At 35.8% G+C, this 13,011-nt stretch overlaps 1 protein-coding gene and 2 pseudogenes across 3 annotated transcripts in view; all 3 read left to right on the top strand.

The window, feature by feature from the left end:
- The window catches only part of LOC146936851 (putative disease resistance RPP13-like protein 1 pseudogene), a 54,021-nt pseudogene extending 48,691 nt beyond the window's left edge, over positions 1-5,330 (top strand). Inside the window, exon 2 of the transcript XR_015030744.1 lies at positions 5,252-5,330. The product of XR_015030744.1 is annotated as a putative disease resistance RPP13-like protein 1 pseudogene (transcript). The remainder of the gene's footprint in view (positions 1-5,251) is intronic.
- LOC146936850 (putative disease resistance RPP13-like protein 1 pseudogene) lies at positions 871-5,552 on the top strand (annotated as a pseudogene). Its single transcript, XR_015030743.1, has 2 exons — positions 871-4,905; positions 5,252-5,552. The product of XR_015030743.1 is annotated as a putative disease resistance RPP13-like protein 1 pseudogene (transcript).
- A 4,416-nt stretch (positions 5,553-9,968) lies between these two features.
- LOC146936849 (putative disease resistance RPP13-like protein 1) lies at positions 9,969-11,517 on the top strand. The gene has a single exon (XM_085751436.1). It carries the CDS (start codon positions 10,191-10,193, stop codon positions 10,743-10,745), a length of 555 nt encoding a protein of 184 aa, XP_085607562.1. The 5' UTR covers positions 9,969-10,190; the 3' UTR covers positions 10,746-11,517.
- Positions 11,518-13,011: the final 1,494 nt, after the last annotated feature.

The raw sequence follows: 13,011 nt of genomic DNA, 5'->3' as shown, positions 1-13,011 counted from the left end.
CTTATGAAAACAACTTTTATCTTATATGAAAACTTTTTATCTTTCATGAGAGTGACAATTTCACACACACAATTTTCAAGTGAAAAGGTAATGTAAAATTTTAACGTGAGAGCATTCATTCCCATTATTAGTTACTTATTAATAATGATATGAACTGTGAATTGATTTTTCTTATTTTCTGTTATTAATTAAATCCCCTTATTGATAATTCATTTTAAGGCTGTGTTTATATTGTTAATGCATACAAAGTTTATTGGTCAAGCTGTGTCAAAGGAGTTCACACCACACAGATGGTTATGCGTCTGGTTGAAGCAATTGGTAAGAATATTATTCTTATTCTCCACCATCATGAGAAAGAACGAACATTCTAGATATTAGAGTATAGTGAATAAACCATAGTGAGTTGATATGTAAACTAATATTTTTTAGGCAGAAAAAAAGTCTCGCGTGGACCGATATCTTCTTTGGATTATAGAAGTTTACGGTCTTCATATAGTCACATGGCTCAAAACCAAACTAATATTTATTTTTGCCGAACCAACCCCGATCTTGTTACTAGCCATATTGACAAGGACGACATGATCATTAGAGTTTAAAATAATTTAAAAATAATGGTCCTGACCTAAACCATTAACGAGCTTTGCCAACAAATTCATTCACATGTGAGTTTTCTTGACTCTTACCTTTACCAAATTACCATATATATGCACTGCCAACCATCCAAAAACAGTACACTGTTGTCGCTTCATTCCAATGCTATGTCCTCTTCAGTCTTAACTCCTTTACCATACCTCCTAACTTTCTTGATAATTGCTTTTCTGACATAGAACTAGCTTTCTTTGCCTATTGAGTCTTTACCACATGCTAAGTCCTATTGAGTCTTTACCAAGTCTTTGTTTTGGACCCATGCAATAATATCACATTTTCTTAGCAGGTCTGTGTTTTGAAATAATATCAACCATTCATTCACATGCGAGTCATTGCTCCTTACTTGCAATTATTTCTATCATTCAATCTTCATAGTTCTTAATTTCCTTCAAAATTTCATCTAAAACTTTTTTTTCCTTGTTGCTTTACTATACCAATCAGAGATGGCTGCAGCTTTGGTTGGAGGTGCATTTCTGTCTGCTACTCTTCAAACCTTGATGGACAAACTAACTTCAACCGAGTTTCGTGATTATATCACAAAAACTGAATGAACCATTGATGGATGAGATTGAAACAAGTCTACTTACTCTTGAGGTTGTACTAGATGATGCAGAGGAGAAGCAGATCCTCAAACCCAGAATCAAACAATGGTTGGATCGGTTAAAAGATGCAATCTATGATGCTGAGGATTTGCTTAATCAAATCAATTACATTGCATTGCAATGCAAGGTGGAGAATAAACAAGCTGAGGAACACATTACAGATAAGTTTCGGAACTTGCTTTCAACTACAAACTCAAATGGAGAGATCAATTCTGAAATGGAGAAGATTTGTAAAAGGCTGCAAACTTTTGTCCAGCAGAAAGCCATCCTTGGCTTACAAAGAACTGTAAGTGGTAGAGTTTCTCGTAGAACACCTTCAAGTTCAGTGGTAAATGAATCTGTCATGGTGGGTAGGAAGGATGACAAAGTCACAATAGTGAACATGTTGCTATCACAAAGAGACACAACCCATAATAATACAGGTGTTGTCGCAATTTTGGGCATGGGAGGTTTAGGAAAAACTACCCTTGCCCAACTTGTTTACAATGATAAAGAAGTTCAACAACATTTTGATTTGAAGGCATGGGCTTGTGTTTCTGAGGATTTTGATATTTTGAGAGTAACAAAGTCTCTCCTTGAATCTGTCACTTCAAGAACTTGGGATAGCAATAATCTTGATGTTCTTCGAGTTGAGTTAAAGAAAATCTCGAGGGAGAAAAGATTTTTGTTTGTGTTGGATGATCTGTGGAATGACAATTATGATGATTGGGATGAGCTAGTAAGTCCCTTCATTAATGGAAAACCTGGAAGCATGGTGATTATAACAACGCGCCAACAAAAAGTTGCAGAGGTGGCACACACATTTCCTATACATAAATTAGAACCTCTATCAAATGAAGATTGTTGGTCTTTACTCTCAAAGCATGCACTGGGAAATGATGAGTTTCACCATAGTACCAACATAACCCTTGAAGAAATAGGCTTGAAGATTGCAAAAAAGTGTGGAGGATTGCCAATAGCTGCTAAAACCATAGGAGGACTTCTACGTTCAAAGGTAGATGTAACAGAGTGAACTTCAATTTTGAACAGCAATGTATGGAACTTACCAAATGATAAAATTCTTTCTGCTTTGCATTTGAGTTATCAATATCTTCCCTCTCATTTGAAAAGATGTTTTGCATATTGTTCAATTTTTCCAAAGGATTACTCACTTAATAGGAAGACATTGGTTTTGTTGTGGATGGCAGAAGGCTTCCTTGATTGTTCTCAAGGGGGAAAAGAGTTGGAGGAATTAGGTGATGATTGTTTTGCTGAATTGTTATCGAGATCGTTAATTCAACAATTAAGCGATGATGCTCGTGGAGAAAAGTTTGTCATGCATGACCTTGTCAATGATTTAGCTACATTCGTATCAGGAAAAAGTTGTTGCAGGCTTGAATGTGGTGACACCTCTGAAAATGTCCGTCACTTCTCATATAACCAAGAATACTATGACATTTTCATGAAGTTTGAGAAGTTATACAACTTCAAATGCTTGCGAAGCTTCCTATCCACTAACTCCACGACATACAATTACAATTACTTATCCTTCAAGGTGGTTGATGATTTGCTACCATCACAAAAAAGGTTGCGTGTTTTGTCACTATCAAGGTATACAAACATCACCAAGCTGCCAGATTCAATTGGAAATTTGGTGCAGTTGCGGTATCTAGATATCTCCTTCACTAAAATCAAAAGTTTGCCTGATACAACATGTAACCTTTACAACTTACAGACCTTGAATTTATCAAGTTGTGGGAGTCTCACTGAATTGCCAGTACATATTGGAAATTTAGTCAGTTTACGTCACCTTGATATAAGAGGGACTAACATAAATGAGTTTCCTGTGGAAATCGGGGGACTAGAAAATCTTCAAACTCTCACCCTTTTTTTAGTTGGTAAGCGCCAAGTAGGGTTAAGTATCAAAGAGCTAGGGAAATTCCCAAACCTACAGGGAAAACTTAGCATCAAGAACCTGGATAATGTTGTTGATGCCAGAGAGGCACACGACGCCAACCTGAAAAGCAAGGAGAAAATTGAGGAGTTAGAGCTGATATGGGGAAAACCAAGTGAAGAGTCGCAAAAAGTGATAGTTGTGCTCGATATGTTGCAACCACCAATAAATCTGAAGAGTTTGAATATTTGCTTCTACGGTTGGACAAGCTTCCCGAGTTGGTTGGGAAATTCTTCGTTTTCTAACATGGTATCCCTCCGTATCAGTAATTGTGAATATTGTGTGACACTTCCACCCCTAGGGCAGTTACCTTCTCTCAAGGACCTAGAAATACGTGGTATGGAGATGTTGGAGACAATTGGCCTGGAGTTCTATTATGTGCAGATTGAAGAAGGCTCCAATTCTTCCTTCCAACCATTTCCATCCCTTGAGCGTATAAAATTCGACAATTTACCAAATTGGAATGAATGGATTTCCTTTGAAGGCATAAAATTTGCTTTTCCTCAACTTAGAACTATGGAGTTGCATAATTGTCCTGAACTAAGGGGACATTTGCCTGGCAAGCTTCCTTGCATAGAAAAAATTGTAATAAAAGGTTGTTCTCATCTATTGGAAACACCATCTACTTTACATTGGTTGTCTTCAATAAAAAAGTTGAATATCAATGGGCTTGGTGAAAAGACCCAATTGTCATTGCTTGAGAGTGATTCTCTGTGTAGGATGCAAAATGTAGTGATTCAAAAGTGTGTTTTGCTGTCATCTGTGCCAAAATTGATTTTGAGAAGCACTTGTCTTACACACCTGTCACTTTATTCTCTTTCGTCTCTCAGTGCATTTCCCTCAAGTGGTCTACCCACTTCATTGCAATCACTTCGAATTGAAAAATGTAATAATTTATCCTTCCTACCTCCTGAAACGTGGAGCAATTACACATCACTAGTGAGTCTTTGGTTATGGAGTAGTTGTAACACACTCACATCCTTTCCACTTAAAGGTTTCCCTGCGCTTCAAACACTTAACATACATGATTGCAGGAGTCTGGATTCCATTTATATTTTAGAAAGGTCTTCATCTCGGTTGTCGAGCCTTGAATCACTTAGAATCGAATCCCATGATTCAATTGAATTATTTGAATTCAAGCTTAAGATGGACATGTTCGCCGATCTTGAAAAGTTGGAAATGAGATGTCAAAAGTTGTCATTTTGCGAAGGAGTTTGTCTACCTCCCAAATTACAATCAATTGAGGTTTATACCCAAAAAACAACACCGCTGGTTACGGAATGGGGTCTCCAAGACCTGACCGCTCTTTCAACATTGGAAATTGGAAAGGGTGATGATATATTTATCACCTTGATGAAGGAGTCGTTGCTACCCATCTCCCTTGTGTCTCTATATATCAAGGATCTCTATGAAATGAAGTCCTTTGATGGAAATGGGCTTCGACACCTCTCCTCTCTCCAAGATCTCGTATTTGGGTTTTGTCATCAACTTGAGTCATTACCAGAAAACTGCCTCCCTTCCTCGTTGAAATCACTTAAGGTTTGGGAATGTCAACAACTTAAGTCATTACCAGAAGACAGCCTCCCAGACTTTCTCAAGAATGTCCATTGTTAGCAGAAAGGTATAAAAGGAAGGAACATTGGTCCAAAATTTCTCACATCCCTGTCATAGATATAAGCTACCAAGTCACAATATGAGGACAAGTTGTGTTCCCGTTTTCAGGTACGTTTTTCTTTTACCTCTAGTAGTTTGCTCACGTTAATAAGAAATCTCTTAATATTTTCACATCATCTCATGGGTCCTCTGCTACGTATGTTTTTTTTAAAGACCAATTTTTGTATACGTTTTGCATAGAATCAAATTCAATGTACATTTGTTGAATAAAGCCGTAACCGAGAAATCATAGCAAAAATCAATCTTTTACTGTTATCAGCAGGAATAACTCATTATGTTTTTGAAAACTGTAATCTAAATGGAATTGTCTAAAGAACATTTTCTACAACAATAAAAATTGAACAATCATGTCTTTGGAGCTAATCAAAAGAAAATGCTTATTTCATCTTTTCAGGAGATCAAAGGCCTATGTGGATGATAATCAGCTCACTTATTTGAGAGGAGCCAGATGCATGGTTTCCATTGATTGCCACTAGCTAATAGTGAGTTTGTATTTTATTATCATTTGAATGTTTCCTAATAACCTTCATGATCCGGTCAGACAAAGTACAATGCAGTAGGGTTTGTAATATTCTTAATTTGTAATTTTTTTTTGCGACTTGATTCTTAATTTGTAACTTTGAGCGAATGCTCATATGATAAAACCATGCATTTGTTGAATTAATATTGATTCTAAATATTCATATTCCTATAAACATCTGTTGAAATAATATAGTTGTTACATACAGTATCTCCTTTGATAAAACCTGTGTGCATACACAGCTATGGAAGTAAATGCAACTTCATCTCTGCAACATATAGTTCCAGTTCATAAAATCCAGAATTTGTATAAAGCTCAAAGGATTGAATTCAAAGTCCGACAGAGAACAGTTTGATTTGAAGTAACTTGTTCCTGATCCTTTACTGTTATTAACAGATAGTAGTAATTATATATCAAAATAATGAAACTAGAATGATCAAGTTTAAAAGTTGAGAAATACAATTGTACATCACTGCTATCTCAACAAAGGGAATATGAAAGCCTACAATGGGATTAACTAATGTTACCAGTTTTCTGAAATTGGATACATGTTTGATATTCATCAAAGAATGTGGTAAGAAGGCCTATAATAAAGTATATCCCCAATCCCATCAAAGAATTGGTTGTGCTGTAGACCTTTTGGAGAAACTGTTAGCTATGTGAAAATATACAGCACTTAGCTACTTTATGTCTTAGTGTTATAGATTGTGTTTGATTGAAGTTAATTATCAGAACAGAAACTTTTTGATCGTGTGATTAGGTCGTTTTTGACTTTCGTTTCTTTGTTTTCCTCTGCTTTCTACATGTATGCCTAGTTTCTCAACACCTTTTATAAAAGATCAGAAAGGCTTGTTTGGATTAGGTCATTATCTACTGGCTTATGCATTTGTTAGACTATTGGAGAGAGCAGATGGGAACAACTTATGACATGTATATAAGCTACTTTCAAGTTATTTCTATAAGCTCTCTACGATGGCATATGAAAACAACTTTTATCTTATATGAAAACTACCAGACCCATTTTGTTAGTCTGTACTCTATAGTCGGTAGTTTTGTATTGCATTTGCATGTTTTACTGATTCCACAACACAAATTCAACCCTTGAATCACATGGTCAGTCAACATGGGAATGAGTTCTCTCATGTTAAAACTACAGCATCTAGTTCCTACAGTCTTTCCCAAAGAGGCTAAATTGCGAGCTTCTATATTAAGCTCTCTACTAACATGAGTAACCATTACAAATGGGATTTTCTCTATTAAATTCCAACAATCAACAATGACAGGTTCAATGGATGCTACTACACCAGCTCTGTTGACACAATTCACCACAATGAGAGCATCACAGGAGAGCTTCAATCTTTGGATACTGTCTCTTCAAGCACCCATCTCACTCCTAGTGCTTCGGCCAAGCAAGAGTCTACCTCCACCGGTTCCAATTTGCACTTGCTTTGAGTTTTTCAGAATCAACCCCCATCCAGCAACCACAGGCATATGATGGGATACATCCTGGAACGTGCCAGCATTGTCCCTCCTTTGGCGGGGTGGTTGAGGCCTTTGCTTGACATTAGCTGCATCGAATAACTAGCTATGCAGGCCCATATTAAAGGGAGCATAGCATGGGAACCCAAAGGAGATGCAAACAAAGCTAGTTTGGACAAATCACAGTTCATGAATAAATGTTCCACAATCTCAACTTCAGAATGGCATAAAGGGCAGGAGGTGTCTAGAACAATACCTTTCCTCTGTAGGTTATGTCTAGTTGGGAAAATGTTCTTTGCCAAGCGCGAAGTTTTTGATCTTGTTGGGGATTGGTGCTTTCCGAATTTCTTTGGTATAGTCTTTCGTTCCTGTGATGGGATGGTCTGAGCTGGACATTTTCTCTGATTTCGCTCAATAAGTGGTATGCTGATCTGACAATGCAGCAACCATTTTTCTCCCAGTGCCATCAAATCTTTTCTTTTGGAAGGGATTGAGATATAGGGATACTTAAAATTTTAGCGCTTCTTGAAAACATTATAGATTAAGGTCTTATTCCATTGTCTAGTATCTGGATCCAGAAGTTCTTCCGCCAAGGCTTCCTCCCTCAAAGTACAGTTATCGCTCTTTGATGTCAAAATTTCGAGGTTTGGCATCCAGGCATCCTTCCAAACTCCGATAATACAGCTAGTGTCATATATTTGACTAAATATATATATCATTTTAGGGCTGTGTTTAAGCATACAAAGTCTATTTGTAAGACCCGTGATTTTGAAAAACAATAAATGTTAATAATATAATATTATGCTGCTTCACCTATTTTAATTTATGATCAAATAAAAATAAATAATATCTTCGACGATGAATTTTTATCGCTACTCGAATATTTTGTAGTTTTTGTCGCGATAGCGACTCATGATAAATTTTTCATAAAATTTCTCGAGAATTTAATTTTCAGTCTCTTCCACAAACGGAAATTTTACCGCGCTTAATTTTTAAAACAAACTCCATTTTGTACGAAATTTTTTGTAAAGACTCATAAAATTATTTATGATAGATCACATACATGAGGGACACACTCGAGACCACCCGCATAGTTAGTAGGAGAAATCCTTTAGGGTGAGGTCATTGGTAGGTCCAGTTCTCAACTTTATATTTTTCATAGTTAAAGATCAGCTTAGGGTTCTTTTTATTTTAGTTAATACTTTGGTTAGGAAATTCTCCCTCTGTGTAGGGATGTAATTGTGTCATGTAAATTATTCTTTTGTCATACAAAGCTCTATATAACTCTCACGTTCATTTTGAAAAGGGACTTTTATTTTATTTTGTTAATAAAAGTTTAAGACTTGAGTTTATAAAGGTTTTATTTATTCTTTCGTTCCTAATAAAAAAACAGACGCACAATATTTGGTGCTGAAAAACGGGGCGTTACATTGTGGTATCAGAGCTTTGGTTGACTTTTCTTAGAGTCTTGAGTCTTTTGTCCTAAGCTGGTCGATAGTCGGGTTTAGTGGGAGAAATTTGTTTCGAGTCTTGTTGTACTCTGAACTTTTTCCCTTTTGTGAAGCAAGTTTTGCTTCCTTTAGTTGATCTTTTCTTAACTAAAACAAGCCCTTGTAGCACTTATGTGGTAAGCGATCCCTTGGTTTTGGGTCTTATAGGAACTTAGTGGGTCAAAAAGGTAAATAATTTCCCAAAGATGGAGCAGTTGTGTGGGGAAGGTCGTTCATACATGTCTAGGAACTGCATAGGTTGTTCATTCCAGTCCAAATAAAATTCACCTTTTTCTTTCTTGATATCTAACCCCAACAAAGAGCTGAACCGAAATTACAAGCAACGTTAATATGACAATAACCACAAACTTCTATGGAAGAACATTGCAAGACAAGAGCAATTTCCACGACAGTATGTTTGACAACCAGACAAATCGGTTTTCTAAAAGGATGTAGAAATGAATTGCAAATGAATTGCAAATTAACCAAGTCCGTTATCACCTTTCAGAAATTCAGTAGATTTTTCTGATTTATCATCACAAGTAGAAAAACCAAGTTTACGACTAGGAACAAGACAGCTACACCTAAGGAGTGTTGTTTGTGCATATGATGTAGGGATCACAACGTTCTGGTGTACCAAAAAAGATCTTGTGGTATTCTTGTTGAATTGTGAAGCCCCTCCAAAAGTGGTGAAGAATCGTGTCTTACACGTATCCGATACCGATACGTCTCGATACGCGTATCGGAGAAGTATAGGGAAATTAATACGCCCCCGATTAAATTCTACTATGGTTCTCTTCTATCTAATGCTATGTTTCTTTTGTTGTTCTCTCTAATTGGGAAAAAAACTGTTTGTTTTTGATTTAAATTAGCGTTAACTATAAGTAGTCAACCTTAGACAAAGTTTAGTTTTTTTTTTTTTTTTATTTTTTTTTTATAGTACTTATGATGTTCTCTTTGGATGGTACTAATGATGTTTAGTTATATTCTATCTAATTTGTGTGGAAAAAATATGTAATTGTCACTTGTTTTGATCATTTTGATTAATGTGAATGTTTGTTTATTGTCATTTTTAGTTATGTTTATACATTGTGCACATACACTAATTTTAAATATAATTTTTTAATAACGTGTCGAGGCCGCATCGTATCGGGAATTTTATAATATTTCCTGTATCGCCGTATCGGTATCGTAACGTATCCATATCGTGTCTGGTATAAATGTTTTTTTTTTTTTCAGGAATGTCAGGTATAAATGTTAATTTCACTTTTCAATAAAAAATCAATTTTTTTCCCAATTATGCCCCCTAATTATTACTGGTGAACTACTCTTAAAACACTATCTTCTAGAGCATATTTATGATGATCAGATACACATCAATAGTTGATATGGTTAGTTTAATAAAAATATTATGTCTTTTGACTATTTTATTAATTTTGATATGAGACACACATTTAACATTTTGAAACAGAGGGAGTATCTTCTAGATCATATTTTATTGTATTTCTTCATCTGTGTACAATAACCTTAAACGACACACATTTAACATTTTGAAACAGAGGGAAGTAATTAATTCCAATATGAGACATAGAACAGCTGTATACGAGGACATTGACCGGAAACTGCATATTTTAATTTGTTTTCACATGCTAGTGAGTCTTTATATGTTTTATTTTAAGTAAGCGTGCTACTTTTCACATGTGCTACTCTTCTTGTGTCTCCCGTTACTAGCTATCACAATATCACGTGCTACTAAGTCACGTTCTAGTCATCTTGAATCTTTGCTCCTTACAGCCAATCCCTCAAACTTCTTTGCTGATTTTCTTTAACAGTAGCAATAGAAGATGGCTGCAACTATGATAGGAGGTGCTTTTCTCTCTGCAACTGTTCAGACCGTAGTTGAGAAACTTGCTTCAACAGAGTTTCTTGATTACATCAAAAACACCAAGTTGAATGTCTCACTTTTGAGGCAGTTAAAAACAACACTGCTCACCCTTCAAGTTGTGCTGGATGATGCAGAGGAGAATCAGATCAACAATCCTGCTGTCAAACTATGGCTTGATGACTTGAAAGATGCTGTCTTTGATGCTGAGGATTTGCTCAACGAAATCAGTTATGATTCCCTTCGATGCAAGGTGAAGAATACACATGCTCAAAACAAAACTAATCAGGTGTTGAACTTCCTTTCATCTCCTTTTAATAGCTTCTACGGAGAGATCAATAATCAAATGAAGATCATGTGTGAAAGCCTGCAATTGTTTGCACAACATAAAGATGTCCTTGGTTTGCAAACTAAAAGTTCTAGAGTTTCTCGTAGAACACCTTCAAGTTCAGTGGTAAATGAATCTGTCATGGTGGGTAGGAAGGATGACAAAGAGACAATAATGAGGTTGTACTAGATGATGCAGAGGAGAAGCAGATCCTCAAACCCAGAATCAAACAATGGTTGGATCGGTTAAAAGATGCAATCTATGATGCTGAGGATTTGCTTAATCAAATCAATTACAATGCTTGGCAATGCAAGGTGGAGAATAAACAAGCTGAGGAACACATTACAGATAAGTTTCGGAACTTGCTTTCAACTACAAACTCAAATGGAGAGATCAATTCTGAAATGGAGAAGATTTGTAAAAGGCTGCAAACTTTTGTCCAGCAGAAAGCCATCCTTGGCTTACAAAGAACTGTAAGTGGTAGAGTTTCTCGTAGAACACCTTCAAGTTCAGTGGTAAATGAATCTGTCATGGTGGGTAGGAAGGATGACAAAGTCACAATAGTGAACATGTTGCTATCACAAAGAGACACAACCCATAATAATACAGGTGTTGTCGCAATTTTGGGCATGGGAGGTTTAGGAAAAACTACCCTTGCCCAACTTGTTTACAATGATAAAGAAGTTCAACAACATTTTGATTTGAAGGCATGGGCTTGTGTGTCTGAGGATTTTACACTAAAAAAATATATTAATTGATTGACTTGGTAAAGTAGATCATAGCATTTCTGTGTATTTATTTGAAATAACATATATTCATTGTTATCCATATACTATTATATTAGGTGGTGTCTCTCCTACCTCAATTTTTAAATACAATAAGATAAGGCAGTGTCTATTTAATTATATTCAGGTGGTCTCTTCTACTTTCACAGAGTATTCAAACCATTTATTAGGTGTGATGTCTTCTAGCATAGCTACCTTTCTTCTTAGCATATTCTTTTTGAAATAACATTCTTCATTATCTAGTTCTCTATATAATATATAGAACTTTTGTGGTACCGTTCAAACCATAGTCACACGGTTCGCCATTCGCTTCGGTACGTGGTACAAATTCGGGTACGCGGTTCGCGACTTTCAAAAAACTAGGTATGTGGGGGGTATACAGAGTCGGTACGCTATTTGGGTTCATGGTACGTTCAAATATAATAATCGGTACGTTATTATAAATTTTTAAATTAATAAATATAATTTATTAAATTTGATCACATTCTCAACCTCAAACTAGGGAAGAAGCTTCATCAGGAATGTAAGATGCATGCTTGTATTGTTTCAAAAATAACAATAAATAGCTCTCTACTTAAAAACAAAAACAATAAATAGCTCTCTTTTTCAATAAAATAAATAAGCATATTTCTTAATTATGCTTATATTGTACTGTACGCCATGCCTTTCCTTGAAAACAAAAACAATAAATAACTCTTTTTTTCAATAAAATAAATAAAGCATCTTTGTATTTACGATGCCATGCCTAGAGAGTTTTAAAACAATGTGACAAAATAATTTTATAAACAATCCTGACCAAAAACAGAAAAGAAAAAAAAAAGTTAATGGGCTTTTAAACAGGCTGATTCAGGTTAAGGCCCAAAACACACTTCATCTTCAAGCTTGGAATAGAGACTGCAGAAAAGGACTTTGCAGACATGGTTGAACACGTTTTCACAACTGAAATGCGCATTTGAAGCCGTTGAACGCGAAATCAAACAGCACAGCTTCATCAGAATCGATTTTAGACATGGTTCTCCGGTTCTCTGCTTTGAACGAATTCATGAGCGAATTCTCGCGAACCAATTCGTGAAAGAACCGCGAACCGGATCGCACGAACCAATTCGCGGTTCCTGGGATGATGCACGAATTATGTGACTATGGTTCAAACACACGGTTTCACCATTTTTTCTTCTTCTTTTAATATTGTATGTTGAGTCTATTGAGAGACAGCCTTATACAACTAATTTCCCAGTGGACCCACTGTCCTTTGGTGATATTTTTTTTTCGGCAAACCATGTTTCAACTCTAGTTTGTCCCTTCCTCCACTGTCCTAATGATGTAGAGTTTCTACATGCCATATAACTATGTACACGTGAGTATATATAGGATCGTTTTCCGCAGGGAGTTGCGTTAATCATAAGCATTTTCACAATAATTCACATTAAGGTATCCTTTATAAAATGTTTGTTTGTAACACTATATCCCTAAATGACATAAAAGTAAAAATGAGAGAAGATCGAACTATTTCGCTTGCGGTATAAAATAACAAGCAAGCATAACAACAGCAATCTCTCGATCGATTAACAGACTCTAGCTTTATAACCAATATTATCACAATCATTTCTACAACATCCTTCGTGTCCAAAACGATATCGTTATTTCTAAATTAGCGTTTAAACATTCGTGTC

The sequence above is a fragment of the Medicago sativa genome, chromosome 3, assembly GCF_051527215.1.
Source record: "Medicago sativa cultivar Bolivia chromosome 3, Bolivia_mono, whole genome shotgun sequence".
Classification (NCBI taxonomy): Eukaryota; Viridiplantae; Streptophyta; class Magnoliopsida; order Fabales; family Fabaceae; genus Medicago; species Medicago sativa.
Note: the sequence above shows the minus strand (reverse complement) of the source record. Positions and strands in the feature narration are given on the sequence as shown.